This window comes from Uranotaenia lowii, chromosome 3 (genome assembly GCF_029784155.1).
Source record: "Uranotaenia lowii strain MFRU-FL chromosome 3, ASM2978415v1, whole genome shotgun sequence".
NCBI classification, from domain to species: domain Eukaryota; kingdom Metazoa; phylum Arthropoda; class Insecta; order Diptera; family Culicidae; genus Uranotaenia; species Uranotaenia lowii.
In genome coordinates this window covers 279,559,152-279,576,047 of record NC_073693.1, presented here as the reverse complement: position 1 = coordinate 279,576,047, position 16,896 = coordinate 279,559,152, and the positions used below count along the sequence as shown (strand labels likewise).

Genomic DNA, 16,896 nt, shown 5'->3' with positions numbered 1-16,896 from the left:
ATAAGGATGCACTTCCGCCTGGCCCAGCATGAGACAAGGAGCAAGGAGCAACATCAGCTTAGTCAGCGTTCGTTGGTGGATAAATAGAAATCGTAGATTTGCTTCCCGGGAATGTTTTCTGTTCTACACTACTTAGTTAATTTGCAATTCCATTATGTCAGCTTTAGTTTGTTTATTTTATTTAAGCAATCGTTAAACGGTTCGCTGGATTCAAGTTGCTACCGAGATAATGAAGTCATTTTTCATCAATTAGTTTTGAAAAGTGAATAAACTCTTTTTCTTTTCAGTGAGTGACAGAAATGCCATAGGGCACGAAGCATATGTTATTCTGTACGGATTTTGATTCTTGCATTTCGGATAATTTGATACTACTTAGGGGAACTGAGTATGAACAAAATCTGTATTTGTTTGTTTTAAACTAATTATAATATTTAAGAATTGATTAAATTTTTTAACAATCAACAGCTAAACAGCTAAATTACGGGGCGTCCCTGAATGGATGAAGATAAGCCATCTTTTGCTAATGAATTTTCATGGTGAATTTAAAACATCTGAAGTTCTGTTTATGTTGACTTTGAAAATAATCGCCTACATGTTCTGATTATTTTAAACATATCCACATGATTTGCTACATCGTTTAAGTGTACGATACAGTCAGTTGTTATATTTGTAACGATGCCTTTAATTTCACATTCGAATAGATATCTACGGACAAGTTACAAATTCTCTGTACTCATGAAAAGGATTTTCACAAACAATGCAATTTAAAAAAATCATTTTCCAAATATCAATGCATTTGATACCCCAGAACACAAAAAATGAAAGCAATAATTTTTAGGAGTTTTTCATGCAATTTTTCAGCTTTTCGTATAAGAAATTACGGCATCTAAATGCAAAAAAAAAAATCAACTGTCATCTCTGTTCTAATGACGGCGAAACGCGCCATGTCCGTTTGTCTATAAGTATAATTCATATTTATTTAAATTTATGTTGAGTTGACATCACAACACATTCAAATAAATTTCTATGTTGAATCGGAAAATAGAGCTTGAATAGAAACGGAAATATTTTAATTTTCTGAATTTCATATAGATTTAATTAACTATTCACAAGAATGTCAGTATATATGGCAGCACTGCGCGTAGCAATACATTTTTACATCTCTGAAGTTAAATATAAGTGTTTTTCCTGGCAAACACTTTCGGGGGCACTTGAATCAATTAACATGTATAGCACGTTAACCGGCGCGTTTGGGTACAAGGGCTTGTGATATAGCTCAGTTGGCAAGTCTGTTGTCTCTTGAGCCGATGTCCGCGAGTTCGAGCCCAAGAGTAAACATCGAACACAGTTGTACCGGATAGTTTCTCAATAACAATCCGCCAACTGTAACGTTGATAAAGTCGCGAATGCCATGAAGATGGTAAAACGACTATAATCGAAACAAAAAAAAAAAAAGCGTTTGGGTACACACATATGCGCACTTTGCCCCTAATAAAATGGAAATCTGTACCAACACGTGAAAAGGATCTATCTCCAAAAGTAAACAAAAACCATTTTCAGTACCTCTTGATAGGCCAACATTTGCACTACTTAACGGTAAAACCCTCTTCAGAAAATGTTATTCCGTTACATTAAAAACTCAATTTGAGTAAAGGATCTATATACATTTTAAAACCAGAACTGCCATCATATGGATATACACCCTTTACTCCGGAAAAATGTTTCGCTACTATTCCGCAAACAAACTCAACATAATCAATTTGACTCTTTATTCAACATAAAAACATAGTTGCAAATGAATGCGAGCTTATAACTAAAGCTAAACATAAGAAAATAGCAAAGGGTGTATAAACAGGTTAGACAAAATATTACGTGAGCAAGGTTCTATTTACGATAGCGCGTTGTTTTTTCATGAAAATTGATATTCCTCTATTCTAACACATAGAGAATGCTTCTAAAAATCGTTTGTCTTTCATAAAAAGCAAAAATTTCAAGTGATATTTAATTAGGGATTTAAAATAGGTTGTATTTTTTTCAAACGCGTTTTCTCGATACGCCATACATGGAGTTTGATCCTTTTTATGTGTTGATAAAGATTTAACATTTCATTCACTTAAAACATAGTTGCAAATGAACGCGAGCTTAAAACTAAAGCTAGAAATGTTAAAATAGCAAAGGGTGTATAAACAAGGGAGACAAAATATCAAGTGAGCTAGGTTCTATCTACGATAGCGCGTTGTTTCTTCATGAAAATTGATATCCCTCTATTCTATCATGTAGGAGATGCTTCTAAAAATCGTTTGTCTTTCATAAAAAGTAAACATTTCAAGTAATTTTCAATTAGCGATTTAAAATAGGTTGTATTTTTTTCAAACGCGTTTTTCTCGATTCGCCATATATGGAGATACATCCTTTTCACGTGTTGGTACAGAAATCATACCTACTTTAGAAAGTCTTTAAAAGTTTCACAATTAAGACGTATATTATTGATTTTGGTGTTCCTGTTTATATATTTTTGGTGAAGAACTGTTCCCTTTTCAAAACTATTTTTGAATTAACTGGATTACCATCTTTATTTACGAGTCATAAAAGATTCCCTAGTTCCCCTACTTCACTTAACACGTTCGTCGCCACGCTCATGTTCGTAGTTTTAATTGCCGGGCCCGAACAAATTCTCGGAGCGTGAAAACCAATAGAGAGGTGTTCGATATTTAAAACGTGTGATGAAACTGAGCGGCTGACTTGAGTAAAAGAGCTTCGCCGATACGAGCTTCTGGGTCTGCCTCTCCTTCAATGTACTTCAGGATTCTACTCACAATTCTACGTTCACATCTTTTCGCAGCGTATGTCCAATCCATTTTTACTTACGCTCCCGAATCTCAATTTCTAGTCTCTTCTGATGACACTGGCGTTGTAGTTCTACGTTTGAGATCTAATTTCCAGGCCACCAAGCGCGGATGATATTTATAACATAGGCAGCGATTTACAAATACAGTAAGGTTTTTTTTACACTGATATACGTACCGCATAAAAAACAACCGTGTTAATTCCCGAAAACCGTGTAAAAAAAGACTATTCAAATTCTACAGCTCTGAAGTTCTGATACTTAAGACCTGAGACCTGAGACTTGAGACTTGAGACCTGAGACTTGAGAATGTAGACTAGAGACATGAGACCTGAGATTTTAGACATGACACCTGAGACCTAAGTCCAGGGAACTGAGATCTGAGACATCAACCCTGAGACCTGAAGAATGAGACCAAAACATGGGACATTAGACCTGAGACCTGAGACCTGCGACTAGAAACCTAATACATAAAACACGAGACCTGAGACCTGAGACCTGAGACCTGAGAGATGAGACATAAGACATGAGACCTGAGGCATGAGACAAGAGCCATGAAAGATTAGACCTGAGACATGAGACTTTAGACCTGAGACAAGCTACTAGTGTTATTACCGCGAATAATTAGTTTAGTTCCGATTTCAACTTGCGACCCCTCTAGTGAAAGGGTTTGACTTGTAGGTGACGAAAAATAGTTTCGCGAGCTCGCTAGTACAAGCTTCTAGGGTTAGTACCGGTAGAAATTAATTAAGCTTCGATTTCAACTTTCGACCCGTTAAGTGAAAGGGATGGACTTGTTTGGTGGTATTGGTGTTAGGGGGTAATCTTGAGAATCCGGGGAATTGAATGGTTTATAGAGTGTATTTTTTATATTTTATATCATGTTTTGTTTTAATAACCGACAAAATAAATCAAAACGCGCAAGCAGAAACTGCAGTACCCAGCTGAAAATTGAGTAAAATCATCATTCTAGAGAGCTGTGAGAGCTGTAAGCCCGTGCGTTTTTTGATTGTTTGAAAACTTGAACAAGATGCTACAAATTTTCGAAAATTTTTATCAAACATCGCATTCTTTGAAATTTGTAGTTAATGAAATCATGATTTTTTATGATTTCAGCTAGTAGAATTTGCTGCAGTATTTTTAACCCCTAAATGTTTGTAGAACCCTCATGCTTTTTCTATAAAAACATTTGTGATTTAAAAAATATAAAATTTAATTCGAACAAAGCCAAAAACTACTGCAATGCGTGCTTCATGCGTTACGACATGCCCCGAACCCGAACCCATACCATCAGTGGACCAGCGACTACCGTCTTACCACGCTAACCACTCGACCACCGAGACGTATCTCACAACTAACCTTGAGTTCTGTTTGCTTCAAACACTTTAACTTGATTGGTCGCAAATTGAAATCGAAAGTGAAACTTATTTCTACTGGTAATATCACAAGTAGCTTGTACTAGCGTACTCGCGACCCTATTTTTCATCACCTACAAGTGAATCCCTTTCACTTGACCGATCGAAAGTTGAAATCGGAGCTAATCTGATTTCTACCGGTACTAACACTAGTTGCTTGTACTAGCGATCTCGCGACACTATTTTTCGTCACCTACTAGTCAAACACTTTCATTTGAACGGTTAAAAGTTGGAATCGGAGCTAAACTAATTTCTCGTGGTACTAATACTAGTAGCTTGTACTAGCGAAGTATCAACACTATTTTTCGTCACCTACAAGTCAAACCCTTTCACTAGAGGGGTCGCAAGTTGAAATCGGAGCAAAAATAATTTCTCGCGGTACTTACACTAGTAGCTTGTACTAGCGAACACGCGATACTATTTATCGTCACCCTCAAGTCAAACCCTTTCACTTGACCGGTCGAAAGTTGAAATGGAAGCTGAACTAATTTATACTTGTACTAACACTAGTAGCTTATACTAGCGAAGTCGCGACACTATTTTTCGTCACCCACAAGTCAAACCCCTTCACTAGAGGTGTCGCATGTTGAAATCGGAGCTTTACTAATTTATAGCGGTACTAATACTAGTAGCTTGTCTCCGGTCTCAGGTCCAAAGTCTCATGTCTCAGGTCTCAGGTCTCATGTTTCATGGCTCTTGTCTCATGCCTCAGGTCTCATGTCTTATGTCTTACGTGTCTTATGGCTCATGCCTCATGTCTCATGTCCCATGTCTCAGGTCTAAAGTCTCATGTTTCATGTTTCTTGTCTCATTTCTCAGTCGTCAGGTCTCAGGTCTCATGTCTTATACTGAGGTCCCAAGTCTAATCCCTTGTCTCAGGTTCCAGGTCTCAGGTCTCATGTCTAATTTCTAATGTTTCATGTCTCTTGTCTCATGTCTCATGTCTCATGTCTCATGTCTCATGTCCAGGTCTCAGGTCTCAGGTCTCAGGTCTCAGGTCTAGGTCCCAGGTCTCAGGTCTCATGTATCAAGTTCTTAGTCTAAGAACTAAGATTTTCCCAACTTCAAAAAGATTCTAATTGTTCTCCTTTGAAAAGGACTTACCGAGAAAACCGTGTTAATTCGCGAAATCCGTGTAAAAAAAACGGTGTTAATTCCCGAAAACCGTTTCAAAAAAGCCGTGTAATAAAAAAACCGCGTAAAAACCGTGTAAAAAAACCTTTGCGTACTTGCAGTATTCGCGTCGTTACAGCATATACTATACCGATATAAAAGCTGCATTTGACACTATCGACCATGGGATTTTGTTGGTTAAGCTTGCTAAGCTTGATATTCATAACAACATGGTTGTTTGGCTCAAATCCTTCTTTACTAACCGCTGTATTAGAATCAAGCTCGGCGATAACGTATCCTTTCAATTTACGAATCAGTCAGGCGTCCCACAAGGAAGCAACTTGGGGCCCCTTTTATTCGCTCTGTTCTTTAATTATCTGATTATCAGCTTAGAAGACGGAACCAAAATTGGATATGCCACTGATCTTAAAATATTTGTTCCTGTTATAGATATCAGAGATTGCGTTCGGTTGCAATCACTCTTGAATCACTTTGGCGAATGGTGCACACTGAACAACCCAAGCAACCAAATGTCCCATAAAACAGGTACAAAAACGCTTACTCAGCCCCGTTATTTATATTAAGTACGTTCTATGCAACTCAAAATTTAAATTCTTATTTATACTTTCAAGTTCTAAAACAAGTCTTAATGATCTTCTATTCAGCTTCCAGCGGCCTTTTAAATCAGCTTCCAAAAACTCGAAAAATGAGCAAAAAATCTCTCTCTATCTCAACTGCACCCCAGGCATCGGTTCATATCACCTTTTCTTGATTATTTACTATGTTCTGTACAAAGTGCCGCCATGATGCCACGCGCCCGATTCCAAGGGATCGAACCCCGACCGTCATGGTGAGAGTCGAGCACGCTACCACTATACCACGCCTAGATGTTGTTCTAACTTAAACTTAAACTCGAAGTGGTGATTTGATTTTGAAAGCACCTCAATGCACTTTTTGTTACTTATCAAATCCCGTTTTGCGCACTTTTGTGACTTAAGTCCCGAACAACCTACGTATAAATCACTTTTGCAACTTTCATGTTCATTAATGAGTACATATAGATTACTCACGGGAATTGAGCAAAACAAGACACATACAACGTACATATTAATCACTTTTGCAGCTTTCAAGTTCATTATTGGGTACATACAGTTCACTCATGGGAATTGAGTAAAACAAGTCACATACAACGAACATATTAATCGCATTTGCAGCTTTCAAGTTCATTAATGAGTACATAAAGTTCACCAAAGGGAATTGGACAGTTGATACTCTTGGTCAGCCAATATGTAACTTTCAATGCCTTCATTCAAGTAAATATGTTACTTTTGGATGCTTGGGAAAATTATCAGTTAGTGTGTCGGAATGTTCCGTCATCACTTTCATCAAAACAGAACACCATTCCTCTACGAATATAAAATCGGCAACCAGCTTTAAAACAGGGTATCAGAAGTCGATGACCTTGGTGTCATCCTTGATGCACAGCTCAGGTTTGAAAGTCAACGTTCTTCAGTCATTAATAAAGCAAATCGTCAACTCGCATTCATCACAAAAGTGGCGCATGAATTTACAGATCCGTTATGCTTAAAATCCCTGTACTGTGCGCTCGTCCGATCAATAATTGAACATGCTTCAATTGTTTGGGCCCCTTACCAGCTAAGTTGGATTTTGAGGATTGAGCGCGTGCAAAAGCGATTTGTTAGAGTCGCCTTAAGACACCTTCGTTGGCGCCACCTCGAAGATCTCCCCGCTTTTCCTGAGCTATGTCAGCTTATGGGTCTAGAAACTCTTGGATGCTGCCGAAAGACTTAACAGGCAGCATTTATCTCAAAAATTTTCAACCGAGAAGTGCAATTGTCAAATTTGCTAAGTAGGAACGATAAACGTCAGTTCCCCATCTAGGACCCTACGATCTAGCTCGTTACTATTCAATCAAACTCATCGAACTTCGTATGGCTTCAATGAGCCACTAAGCGCGATGGTGCGTATGTTTTAGGATGCAATTTTAGGAATTATGTTCGTCAAGTTATGTCGTGAGACGGAATACTAAGTAAATAAAAAAAAAATAAAAATAAAATAATGTTTCAGGATGCTGAACACCTACACCAGTTTGGAGAATCTACAAGCCGCATTATTTGTCGAATACGTCAGTCAAGATTATTTAATATTGTTTGACCGTGTTTTTACTATTCATTTAAACTTTTATGATCGATGAATTAATAATAAAATAATGAATAATAATTTGAAAATTGAAAGAAGTATACATACTTTGAATTTAGGTAAAATTATTTGGAAATTAGAACAAAATATGAAGAAAATTTTATTTTTAACATTTTAATTTTTTTCCAAAACGTCTTGCCTTTTTAAAAACTTATTTATAACTCTAGGTAAAAGATTATTTGTTCCTATTATTCAATGATTAATTTGGAAAATTTTGGTTTGGAATCATTTGTCAGATTCTGTCTATCACCTCTTATAATAAGAGTCTTATTTCGGCGATATGGATTTTATATGTTTTAAAATCAATCAATGATATTGTTTTTTTCAGAGAAACAATTATCTTTTTTTTGTGGTAGAAAAATTTGACTGAAAATATGTTTTTCGGGGAGTTTTTTCATAAAATTTGGAGAGATATCATTGCGATTATTTCTGACAATTATTAAGAATTTGAATAGCAAATTCGTTAAAGCCTGCATAACGATTTGATTTTTGTTGACAATTTAATGTTGTTCAAATTTCTGGATCATATTCGTCGAATTCCCATTTTTGACAGTATTACATAAAAAGTGAACCAAAATAAAATACATAGGTATAAATTTTTTTTCATAAATTAATTTATGAACTATGTATAAGCCGGCCTTTCTTTGACTTCTTACTGTACGGGTGAAGATAGCTTTGTTTAAACAAGGCAAGACATAATTTCTTTTTTGAAAAAATATCAAAAGGTACCAACTTTGTCAGACTTTGTCGAGCGAAAACATGCACTAAGACTGATGTTTTAATAAATATACAAATTATAAGAGCATCATTTTAGTTGAATTAAGTGTTTTCATTTTCATGTGCATTTGAAAAAGTTCAAATATCATTAACAGTTAGGATTTTTTGGATCGCATTCTTTGATATGCTGTATCTCAGAGATGATTCAAGGATTTGATGGTATCTCCACTTACCGCTGTGATCCCATCGGATCCAGTTCAACATCCTTGGAAGGCTTCCTGGAAGGAAACAACCGAAACAAGTTAGTCCGATGGCATATGACATGTGATTGGATAGGCAACAGTAGAGGTATAAATAATAGAGTTTTTTCTGAGTTGCAAGGGGTGCCCTCAAAGATACCGTGCAGCAGATTTGTGACATAAAATTTTCCTCCCTCAAAATCTACAAATGAAATTTGAATACCGCTACTCGAAACAGACGACGGGTGACAGGAAAGTATTTTTTCGCGCCACAAGTTTTTCCCGGAAATGATTCCCGCCTCAAACCTGCGGCCTTTCGGGCCCAAACCGGCTCGCTACCGGAAGTAGGAATAATATCGCTCCAACATTTTTGACCATTGGCAGGCACAAAGTTTGCTTATTTCTTTTCTTTATACTTCCCAGAAGCAACTGGGACGGAGGAAAAAACTGTGAATCAAAAGTTACTGGTGATATTTCCGGGGGAAAGTTCTCCCAGATGGAAAACTCCGAGCTCCGAGGGAAAACGGAACGATATGTCTTGCAACATTTCTGTTTCTTCTTTGTTTCCGAAACTTTCCTTACCCGTGGGAAATATGACAGACGAATTCAGAGGAATGTCTTATAGTCTTACCAGCAGTGTTACTTCCGTTGACTCAAATGAATGAATGAGCGTGACTGGGAACACTTGGTATAACATATTAAAAGTAAGTAATCTCTTTGGAAACAAAACGAGGAAGAACTTTTTGAATACCCGTGAAATGCTTGGAAAAGTTCTGGAGAAATCACAATAGTGGTTTGCATTTGTTTGGAAATGTGCTTTTGAATTCTTTCAAAGCAGCAAAACGTAAAAGAAATAGGTTCAAATGAAATCCCATAGTCTCAGTTCGTTTTGGTAAGTCTTCGTACCTGAACATTATCAAATTTTGAAGAAGATGGAAAGTATTAGAGAAACATGAGATAAAAGGAAAAGGCAAAGGAAAAATAAACATAATCCGTAAACATCTATCATGCATTTTTCGAAAAAGCTACAACAGCTCATAGACGGGACTTGAACCAGCATTTTCTGCTTCAGTACAACGGAGCGTTAACCAATTACACCAAGGTGAAGTTACGAAATAGGCTTCAGTGTGCATACAAGACTGCTAGTTGCTGTGATATAAGATTTTGGTTTTAGATTAAAAAAAGTATTATCTGTATTGCAAGAAATATTTTACTAGATATTAAGGTCTTGTAGTGTAAGATGAATTGTTGATTAAGCAATTATCGACTTCTATCACCGAAAAGGCTTTTGACTCTACCAGAAGAAAACTGGACCGATTTTAAACCTTAATCTAAAAGAAATGTCTAAATTTAAAATACTTCAAACCAAAAATTGAAATCCTCTATTCAAATTTTCGACTCTAATATAAGACTCCAGAAACTTAAATGGAACTTTAAGATTCCAGAGCTTGCAATGAAGAATTTAAGTTTCCTGCTTTGAATTTCAATATAGGCCCTCAGAGCCAAAAGGATATTAATGCATAAAACCCTCTTCCGAGAAAACAGTTAAAAGACAATATTCATATTACGTGTTAACTAAAATTGTAATAATTTTTTTTCTAATATACGCACTATCTATGGTAGAATAAGAAGATGAAAAAAACAAATAAGTTTATTTTGAAATCGAAGTTTGAATGCAGCTAAACATTGAAGTTTCTATTAAAAATTTAAGTTGCATAGACATATATTTTGAAAGATGTTTGAAGTTGAATAATATCAACAAAAATGTCCTAGTAATACTTGTTTAATGAATCAGAGCTTTCCTCTTAGTTGAACAGCTTGCACATGAATATTACAATTAAAACATTTGGTACGTGAGCCCGAGCAGACTTTAATGACACAGATAGTAAAAATGCTACCAAAATGAGATATCAAAATCAAAATGATAGCATTTTTTGGTGTTTATTTTCAGGCGATAGCACGACAAGGCATCATTAAGGTTTATAAATTCGTTTTTTGGATAACAACGTGAAACGAAAATGAGATATCAATAGCAAATTAAAAGCATCATTAGGTGTAGATTTTTTCATGACATCAAATCTAGATATGAACAAGGCTCTTTGACTTTCATTTTATAGCAAAATAAAACCACCAACTACAGCTAAGTGTCAAAGTTATTGTTGATGAATTTAGGCTGAAAGCAGAAGCAGGGCATCATTGAGTTATCCCCAAACTTAATGAAAATTCAAAGCAAAGACCAAAATGAGATACCAAGCAAAGTTTGGTAAAGAATTTAATCGATAGCAAAAATTAGGCTATGGTTAACTCTAATTTAAAAAAAACAAAAACAGTCATTTTCTAATAAAAAAAACTTATAACGGCAATGCAACAGTTTAATTTACTTCTCCCAAAAAAAAAATGTTTGGCGTTAATTTTCATGCAATTAATCCAGTTCTGTTACATTTTGGTTTCAATAAAGGTATTTTTGTTTTGATTTGATTATAGTCTTCATACCATCTTTATGGCATAATACCATATTAATTGGTCCTCTGACTGTCGGAATGACATTTTTGAATTTTGGATTCTGTGACTGTCATGGAAAAATTTAAAAAATTTCATGGTTTTGACAAGTCATGACATTCATTGGCCACGGCCAATCTGGCCGGTTCCGAAATCCAGAAATCAAAATGATCAGATTTTAACTTGCGACACATCATTAGAAAGCTCTTGACCTGTATATGATGGGAATTGATAGGAAAAGTGGTTCGGGGCCATCTGGTCCTGGCCACGGCCAATCTGGCCGGTTCCGAAATCCGGAAAATCATGTACAGGCAAAGAGCTTTCTAATGATGTGTCGCAAGTTAAAATCTGATCATTTTGATTTTCCGGATTTCGGAACCGGCCAGATTGGCCAGCCCACATGGCAAAGTCAGCAATGAACCGTTTTGACTGTCGCGACATTCATTTTAATGACATTTCATCAAGATTCCTATGAATGTCACGATTATATTCTGTGACATTCAAAATGTTAAATGTCCCCATAACATTTGCCAATATGAATGTCATCGAAGCAACGACCGACTGTCATCAGCTTAGCGTAACATTTTTTTTTCATGACTATCACAATCTCGATGCAAGTTGTGACATTCATCCCAAATGTTATTTGAAATTTTTTTTTGTGAGGGGATTTCTTAGCGATGACATTCACAAAATCCAAAAAGGACATGACTGCGACAGTCGTTTTCGTACTGATGAATAACGCTCTAGGCTTCAGAAAAATGTCAAATGACATTCGGACAGTTATCACCCCTGGTTCGATGTCGTTTAGCCAGTCTTTTTCAAGGAATTTTGAAAGCATAGCGATGAAAACTTTCACTCTCAAAATTCATTTGAAAATGATTGCAAAACGAGGTATCACCTGTGAAACCTACTGTTGGCATGATTATGGTATCCACAAGTGAAAATTGCGATCCAGGCATTGTACCACCTTGATTCGGGCAAAATGATTTCAAACTTACTATCAGGGTATGATAGCAAAATTAGGTGTCAATTTTTTTCTATGAAAGAGCAGACTCCGAAGTCACTCCGAAATTTTCATAGTACCTTAGAATACAATCTTCCTAACTATCGAGTTTAATCAGCTGTAATATTATATGTCAGACGGTTCTCAATCTTCCAAAACTTATTGTGTGCTGTCCCTTGTCATCAAGTTAAAGTAAGAACGAGTTTTGACATTAATAAAAGTGAAACTTGAAGAATCAAGTGTACTGTAGACCACTGCAAAAAATTACTTTTTGCTACCATATGATTTTTCAATGCCTTTTGAGTCACCACAAGCATCAGTGTAAAATTTGAGATGATTTGGTTGATTCCTGAGTTAGCGCAACGCGTTTCAATTTTGTATAGAAATTTTTACGGAAGAAGAAATTTTTGTACATAGAATCATCCAGAAAATCAAATAAGCTTGAAATGAAGTTGGTCTTTGATTTTTGGTTTTGACTATTCTTAAGCTTAAATTTTGCTCAAGCATTTCATGAAAAAAGTTAAAACCATTTCAAAATAAAAAATCTGAATCCTTTAAAAAGTATTTAATAACGGCAGACTTTGCTTACTAGAGCTTTTAATTATTTCATGAAATGTTTTTTTAAAGGTTGTATCAATCAATGAAATCTCTTGCAATGCAATGCAGTTTTTTGAGCGTTTTTTTTTCATCCTACTGTTACACAGATTTCAAATAAACAGTCGAAACCGAAAAAAAAAATTTATTAGAAAAATTTGGTATAACATTGAGTATCTTTTTTCAAGGAATGTTTTTCATCCAAAGTTATATTTCTTGGAAATTCAATTCTTTATAAACATAATAACAATACCAAAAATACACAATAAATAAGGATACGGATTTCTAACATCATTTTCTTACTCATAAATTTCACTAAAATTAAAAAAATAAGTTTTAAATCAATGATTTTTTCGGTATTTCATTAATAAAATTTTCAAAATAATGTTTCTTATTCTGAACTAGAAATTTGCTTCAAAATAATTTCTAAGCAGTGTAGTTATAAAATTTGAAAAAAATATTTAAAAAAAACAGAAAAAATTGAATTCTAAATAAAATGTCAGATCAGGTAAAATATTAACCATGATTAATTGTTTGGATAATAATAATAATTGTTATTCATTATTCTTCTTTATTACTTTTCTTTTCTTCATTTTCAACTAGGGGTTGATTGAAAAATTCCACTTTAGTGTTTTGAATTTGGAAAAAAAAAATTTTTTTGGAATGTGAATTTTTGATGAGGAAAAAAATAAAGGTTTATTTTTTTAAAAACATCAACATATTTAGAATTGTTAAATATAGACAAACATATCAAGAATTTTTCTAAAAATTCAAATATTTTGACTTTGAAATTCAGTATGTTTATTGAAAAATTGAAAAAAAAAACAATGATTGATATGGTTGATAGGTTCAGCATCCTGAAATCGCATCTGTTGTCAAATTTGGACTTCCACATTAAATTTCGATGATATGGAGTTTTAAAATCTGACTCGCTTGCTAAACACTTATTTTTTAATAGAAGTAATTAACTGAAACCACGTGAAAATTTAATTTGGAAAAATTTCCATGGAAAGGGGGGGGGGGTGTCTGTTCCCCGGTCGCATTGCCCCAAATTTTTTAACTGCAATCTGGCAACCTTACCATATAAGTTTTGTAAGTTGGCCCACAAAAACTGGCCTGTGCAAAATATCAGCCAAATCGGACTAGATTTAGGGGTGCTTCAAAGCCCTAAAAACCACCAAAAGAGGGACCTTGCCACATGACTTTCAAATGTATGAGATCTGGTGATATCTGAAAAAAAAGGGCAGAAAGTCGATTTTTTGCCTAAACTTTTTTTTCTCAAGATAACAACAGATCTCGACATTTTAAGCCATTTGGCATCAAAATTTAAATTTCGTTTTTTCCTTTGGTCCCTCCTATGATGATTTTTAAATGTCAAAACACCGAAATTTTGAGCGCTTTTAACCCCTGAATCAAGTCCGATGGAGCTAAAACTTTGCACAGTTTTAGGGCCAATCTATAAAATGTACATGGTCTGTTTTTGAAAATTAAACATGACCCATTTAGCCGCCACCCTAACAAAAGTAGGTACCGTAAACTGGGGGAACTTTGATCAGCGGGGGTAACGTTGATCAACATGATTTTTTTTTTGCAGATAATCATCATTAACTTAGTATAAAGTTAAAGTATCTGAAAACTGTTGACTACGTTTGAAAGCCTGTAAATTGAGTTACAAAAAAGCTAGCTTTGGTTTGTATTAGGAGGTTTTTTATATTTCTTAAAATATAATTTAGAAATCTTAAAATATCTGTTTTTTTGAAAGCTCACCAACAAACATTTCCCCTGGTCAAATTAAAGCATAGGAGCAAATGGGTTGTTTAATGTGAAAGTTCAACTTTTTTCTTGGTTTAGGTTAAGTTTAAGTGTTGTTTTATGGTCATTTGATGATAATTTTTGAATATTGAAAAAAGTGGTCATTTTCCATGAAAAGAAAAATATAGAAAACATAGCTAAAACCCCTATAAAAACGATTAAGTTTGAAGAAAAAAAGAACATGGGATCCGTACGAGGACTTAGGGAATTGCGTGAAGGTAAAATTTAATTTTTTTTAGGCCGAAAACTATTGAGAAATGTTTATAATTTTTGCCCCTAAATGTATGCAGCAACATTACCCATCTTTCGAGTGTATTCGCTTTGGAAAGAAAACGTTGAAAAATTGAATTGAGTCCAAACAGAAAAATACTGTTATCGATTTTTTGAGATTTCTGTGCTTAATGCCACCAAAATTATAAGTTTGAAGATGTTGAGATTCGTAAAAACAATAGTGATCAAAGTTACCCCGAAACTCGAAATCTGGTTTTTTAACAAACATTTAATGACAACCACCAATGTCGTTTGAATTTCCTGCAATCAATGATCATGTTTAATACTCCTCACTTCAGTAAGGGTTTTAAAGTTTTTAGGTATTACAAAAAAGCAACCCCTTCCAAAATATTGAAAAATGAATGAAAAAAGTGATCAAAGTTCCCCCAGTTTACGGTACATGTTGGAGTGTGTTTATCATACATCGAGATTAATGTGTAGGTACCTAAGGAGTGTGTTCGAAAAAAAAATCAAAACCTCTGTTTTGACTTTTGAATACATGGATGAAAATTGCTGAAAGTTTCAGCGAAGTTTCCTGGTAATGTAATGTAAACATATGGAAATTTTTGTGATCTATTAATTGGTTTTTGAGAAAGCGTCTAATGAAGAAATTTTTGTACTTTATTTTTTGGGCAACACGTGCGCCATAATTGCGCCTTTTTTTCAAATCAAGGCTATTTTAAATTTCGGTTGCTATTTCATGAAGCTTGGCCGACAAAATAACTCATGATTTTGACTTTGGTCAAAATTATAACAAATTTTACCCGTAGTCCTCCTACGGCACGAAAACAACATATTTGACTTTTTATCACTCCACCATCGTTTTTGCGCCATAGCACGATTCTAACTCCAACTTATACAAAGTAAAAATTTTGTGGGACCTAGGAAGAGGCTTTCAGAGAAAATTGTCGCATTTGGAGACAGTTTTCTTTATATTTTAGCCATTCATCGTGTCAACCGTAATGAAATACTGAGTAATTGTCAGTTTCCACAGATACAGACAGTACAAGACATTATTATTTTTTTAATTTTTTCCTCTCTAGAATTCTTAAACGTTTTACTATGTGAAGTTTTGTCAAATAGTTGATTTCCGGTTGTTTTTGGATCTCCTACTGGGACTTTTATTGAATTTTTTCAATGAGCTTCAGTTTTGGACGTTATCTTAAAAACCACGTGACAGATTGTCATCAAATTTTGTACACGTTCACATTATATTACTAGGTAGCATCACTGAGAATTTCATCAACATCCATCCATGCATTCGAAAGTTATTCACGAAACAAAGTGTTGCATTTTTTTTTTTGAATACACTCCTTAAGCTTATTTCCTTGTCTTTAAAAATTATAATTTCTTCATCCATTAAATAAAAATTGGCTTAAATATAGAAAAATAATTTTGTAGCGACCCACCACACTCCCCCACACCAAAAGGCTCGATTGAGCCCTCTGGTAATTGACGCTATTGCTTTTAAAATATAGAGAGGTTAACCTTCAAAATAGAGAAAGTTTTTTAGAATAGAGAGGTTAACCTTCAATACTACACCCATAGAAGAGGTTGCAAAAATCCAATGCCTATTTAGCAAATCTCTGTGCCGAAAATGCGCTGAAAAGTGTTCTGTACCAAAGGTGACGGGATTGGAAAAGCACTACTGGCATAAAGACTCGAGCTCTCAAGCAAAATGATGCATGACCACTACATTCAAGCGAAACAAGAAAAACATGTTATGGGATTATCATTTTTTTGGATAATTCATCCCAGATAAAAAATAAGTAGTGAGAATCGAACTCACTGCAACATCTCATCTCGGCTTGGCAGTCCGATATCTTACCCAGTGCACCATCTGAGTCGGTCGGCATTGGCCGTCTTCCGTTTGGCCGGTGTATTTTTTCATCCTCTTTTGTCTTTGATGGGAATGGAGTGGGAATGGGAAACGAGAAACTGTTTTCTATTGCCGGCCGGCCGGTTTACATTCACACGCACAGCTCATCTTGAGGCTGGTGGTTTTTCGCCGTCAGGTTGGAAAAAAGAACGTTTCCATGCTGTGTTATCTTGTGATAGAATATGGGGATAATGTTTTTATTTCTCACGTGAGCTTTCATTCACGTCTGAATAAAACATCTTAAGAATTCACAGAAAACTGCTGGAAAAGTTATCAAAACCACTTTAAAA

At 35.0% G+C, this 16,896-nt stretch overlaps 1 protein-coding gene across 1 annotated transcript in view; it reads right to left on the bottom strand.

The window, feature by feature from the left end:
• Positions 1-16,896, bottom strand: part of LOC129753485 (arrestin homolog) — a 55,055-nt gene that overhangs the window by 31,685 nt on the left and 6,474 nt on the right. Inside the window, exon 2 of the mRNA XM_055749301.1 lies at positions 8,544-8,588. Coding sequence (XP_055605276.1) covers positions 8,544-8,588 — 45 coding nt within the window. The remainder of the gene's footprint in view (positions 1-8,543; positions 8,589-16,896) is intronic.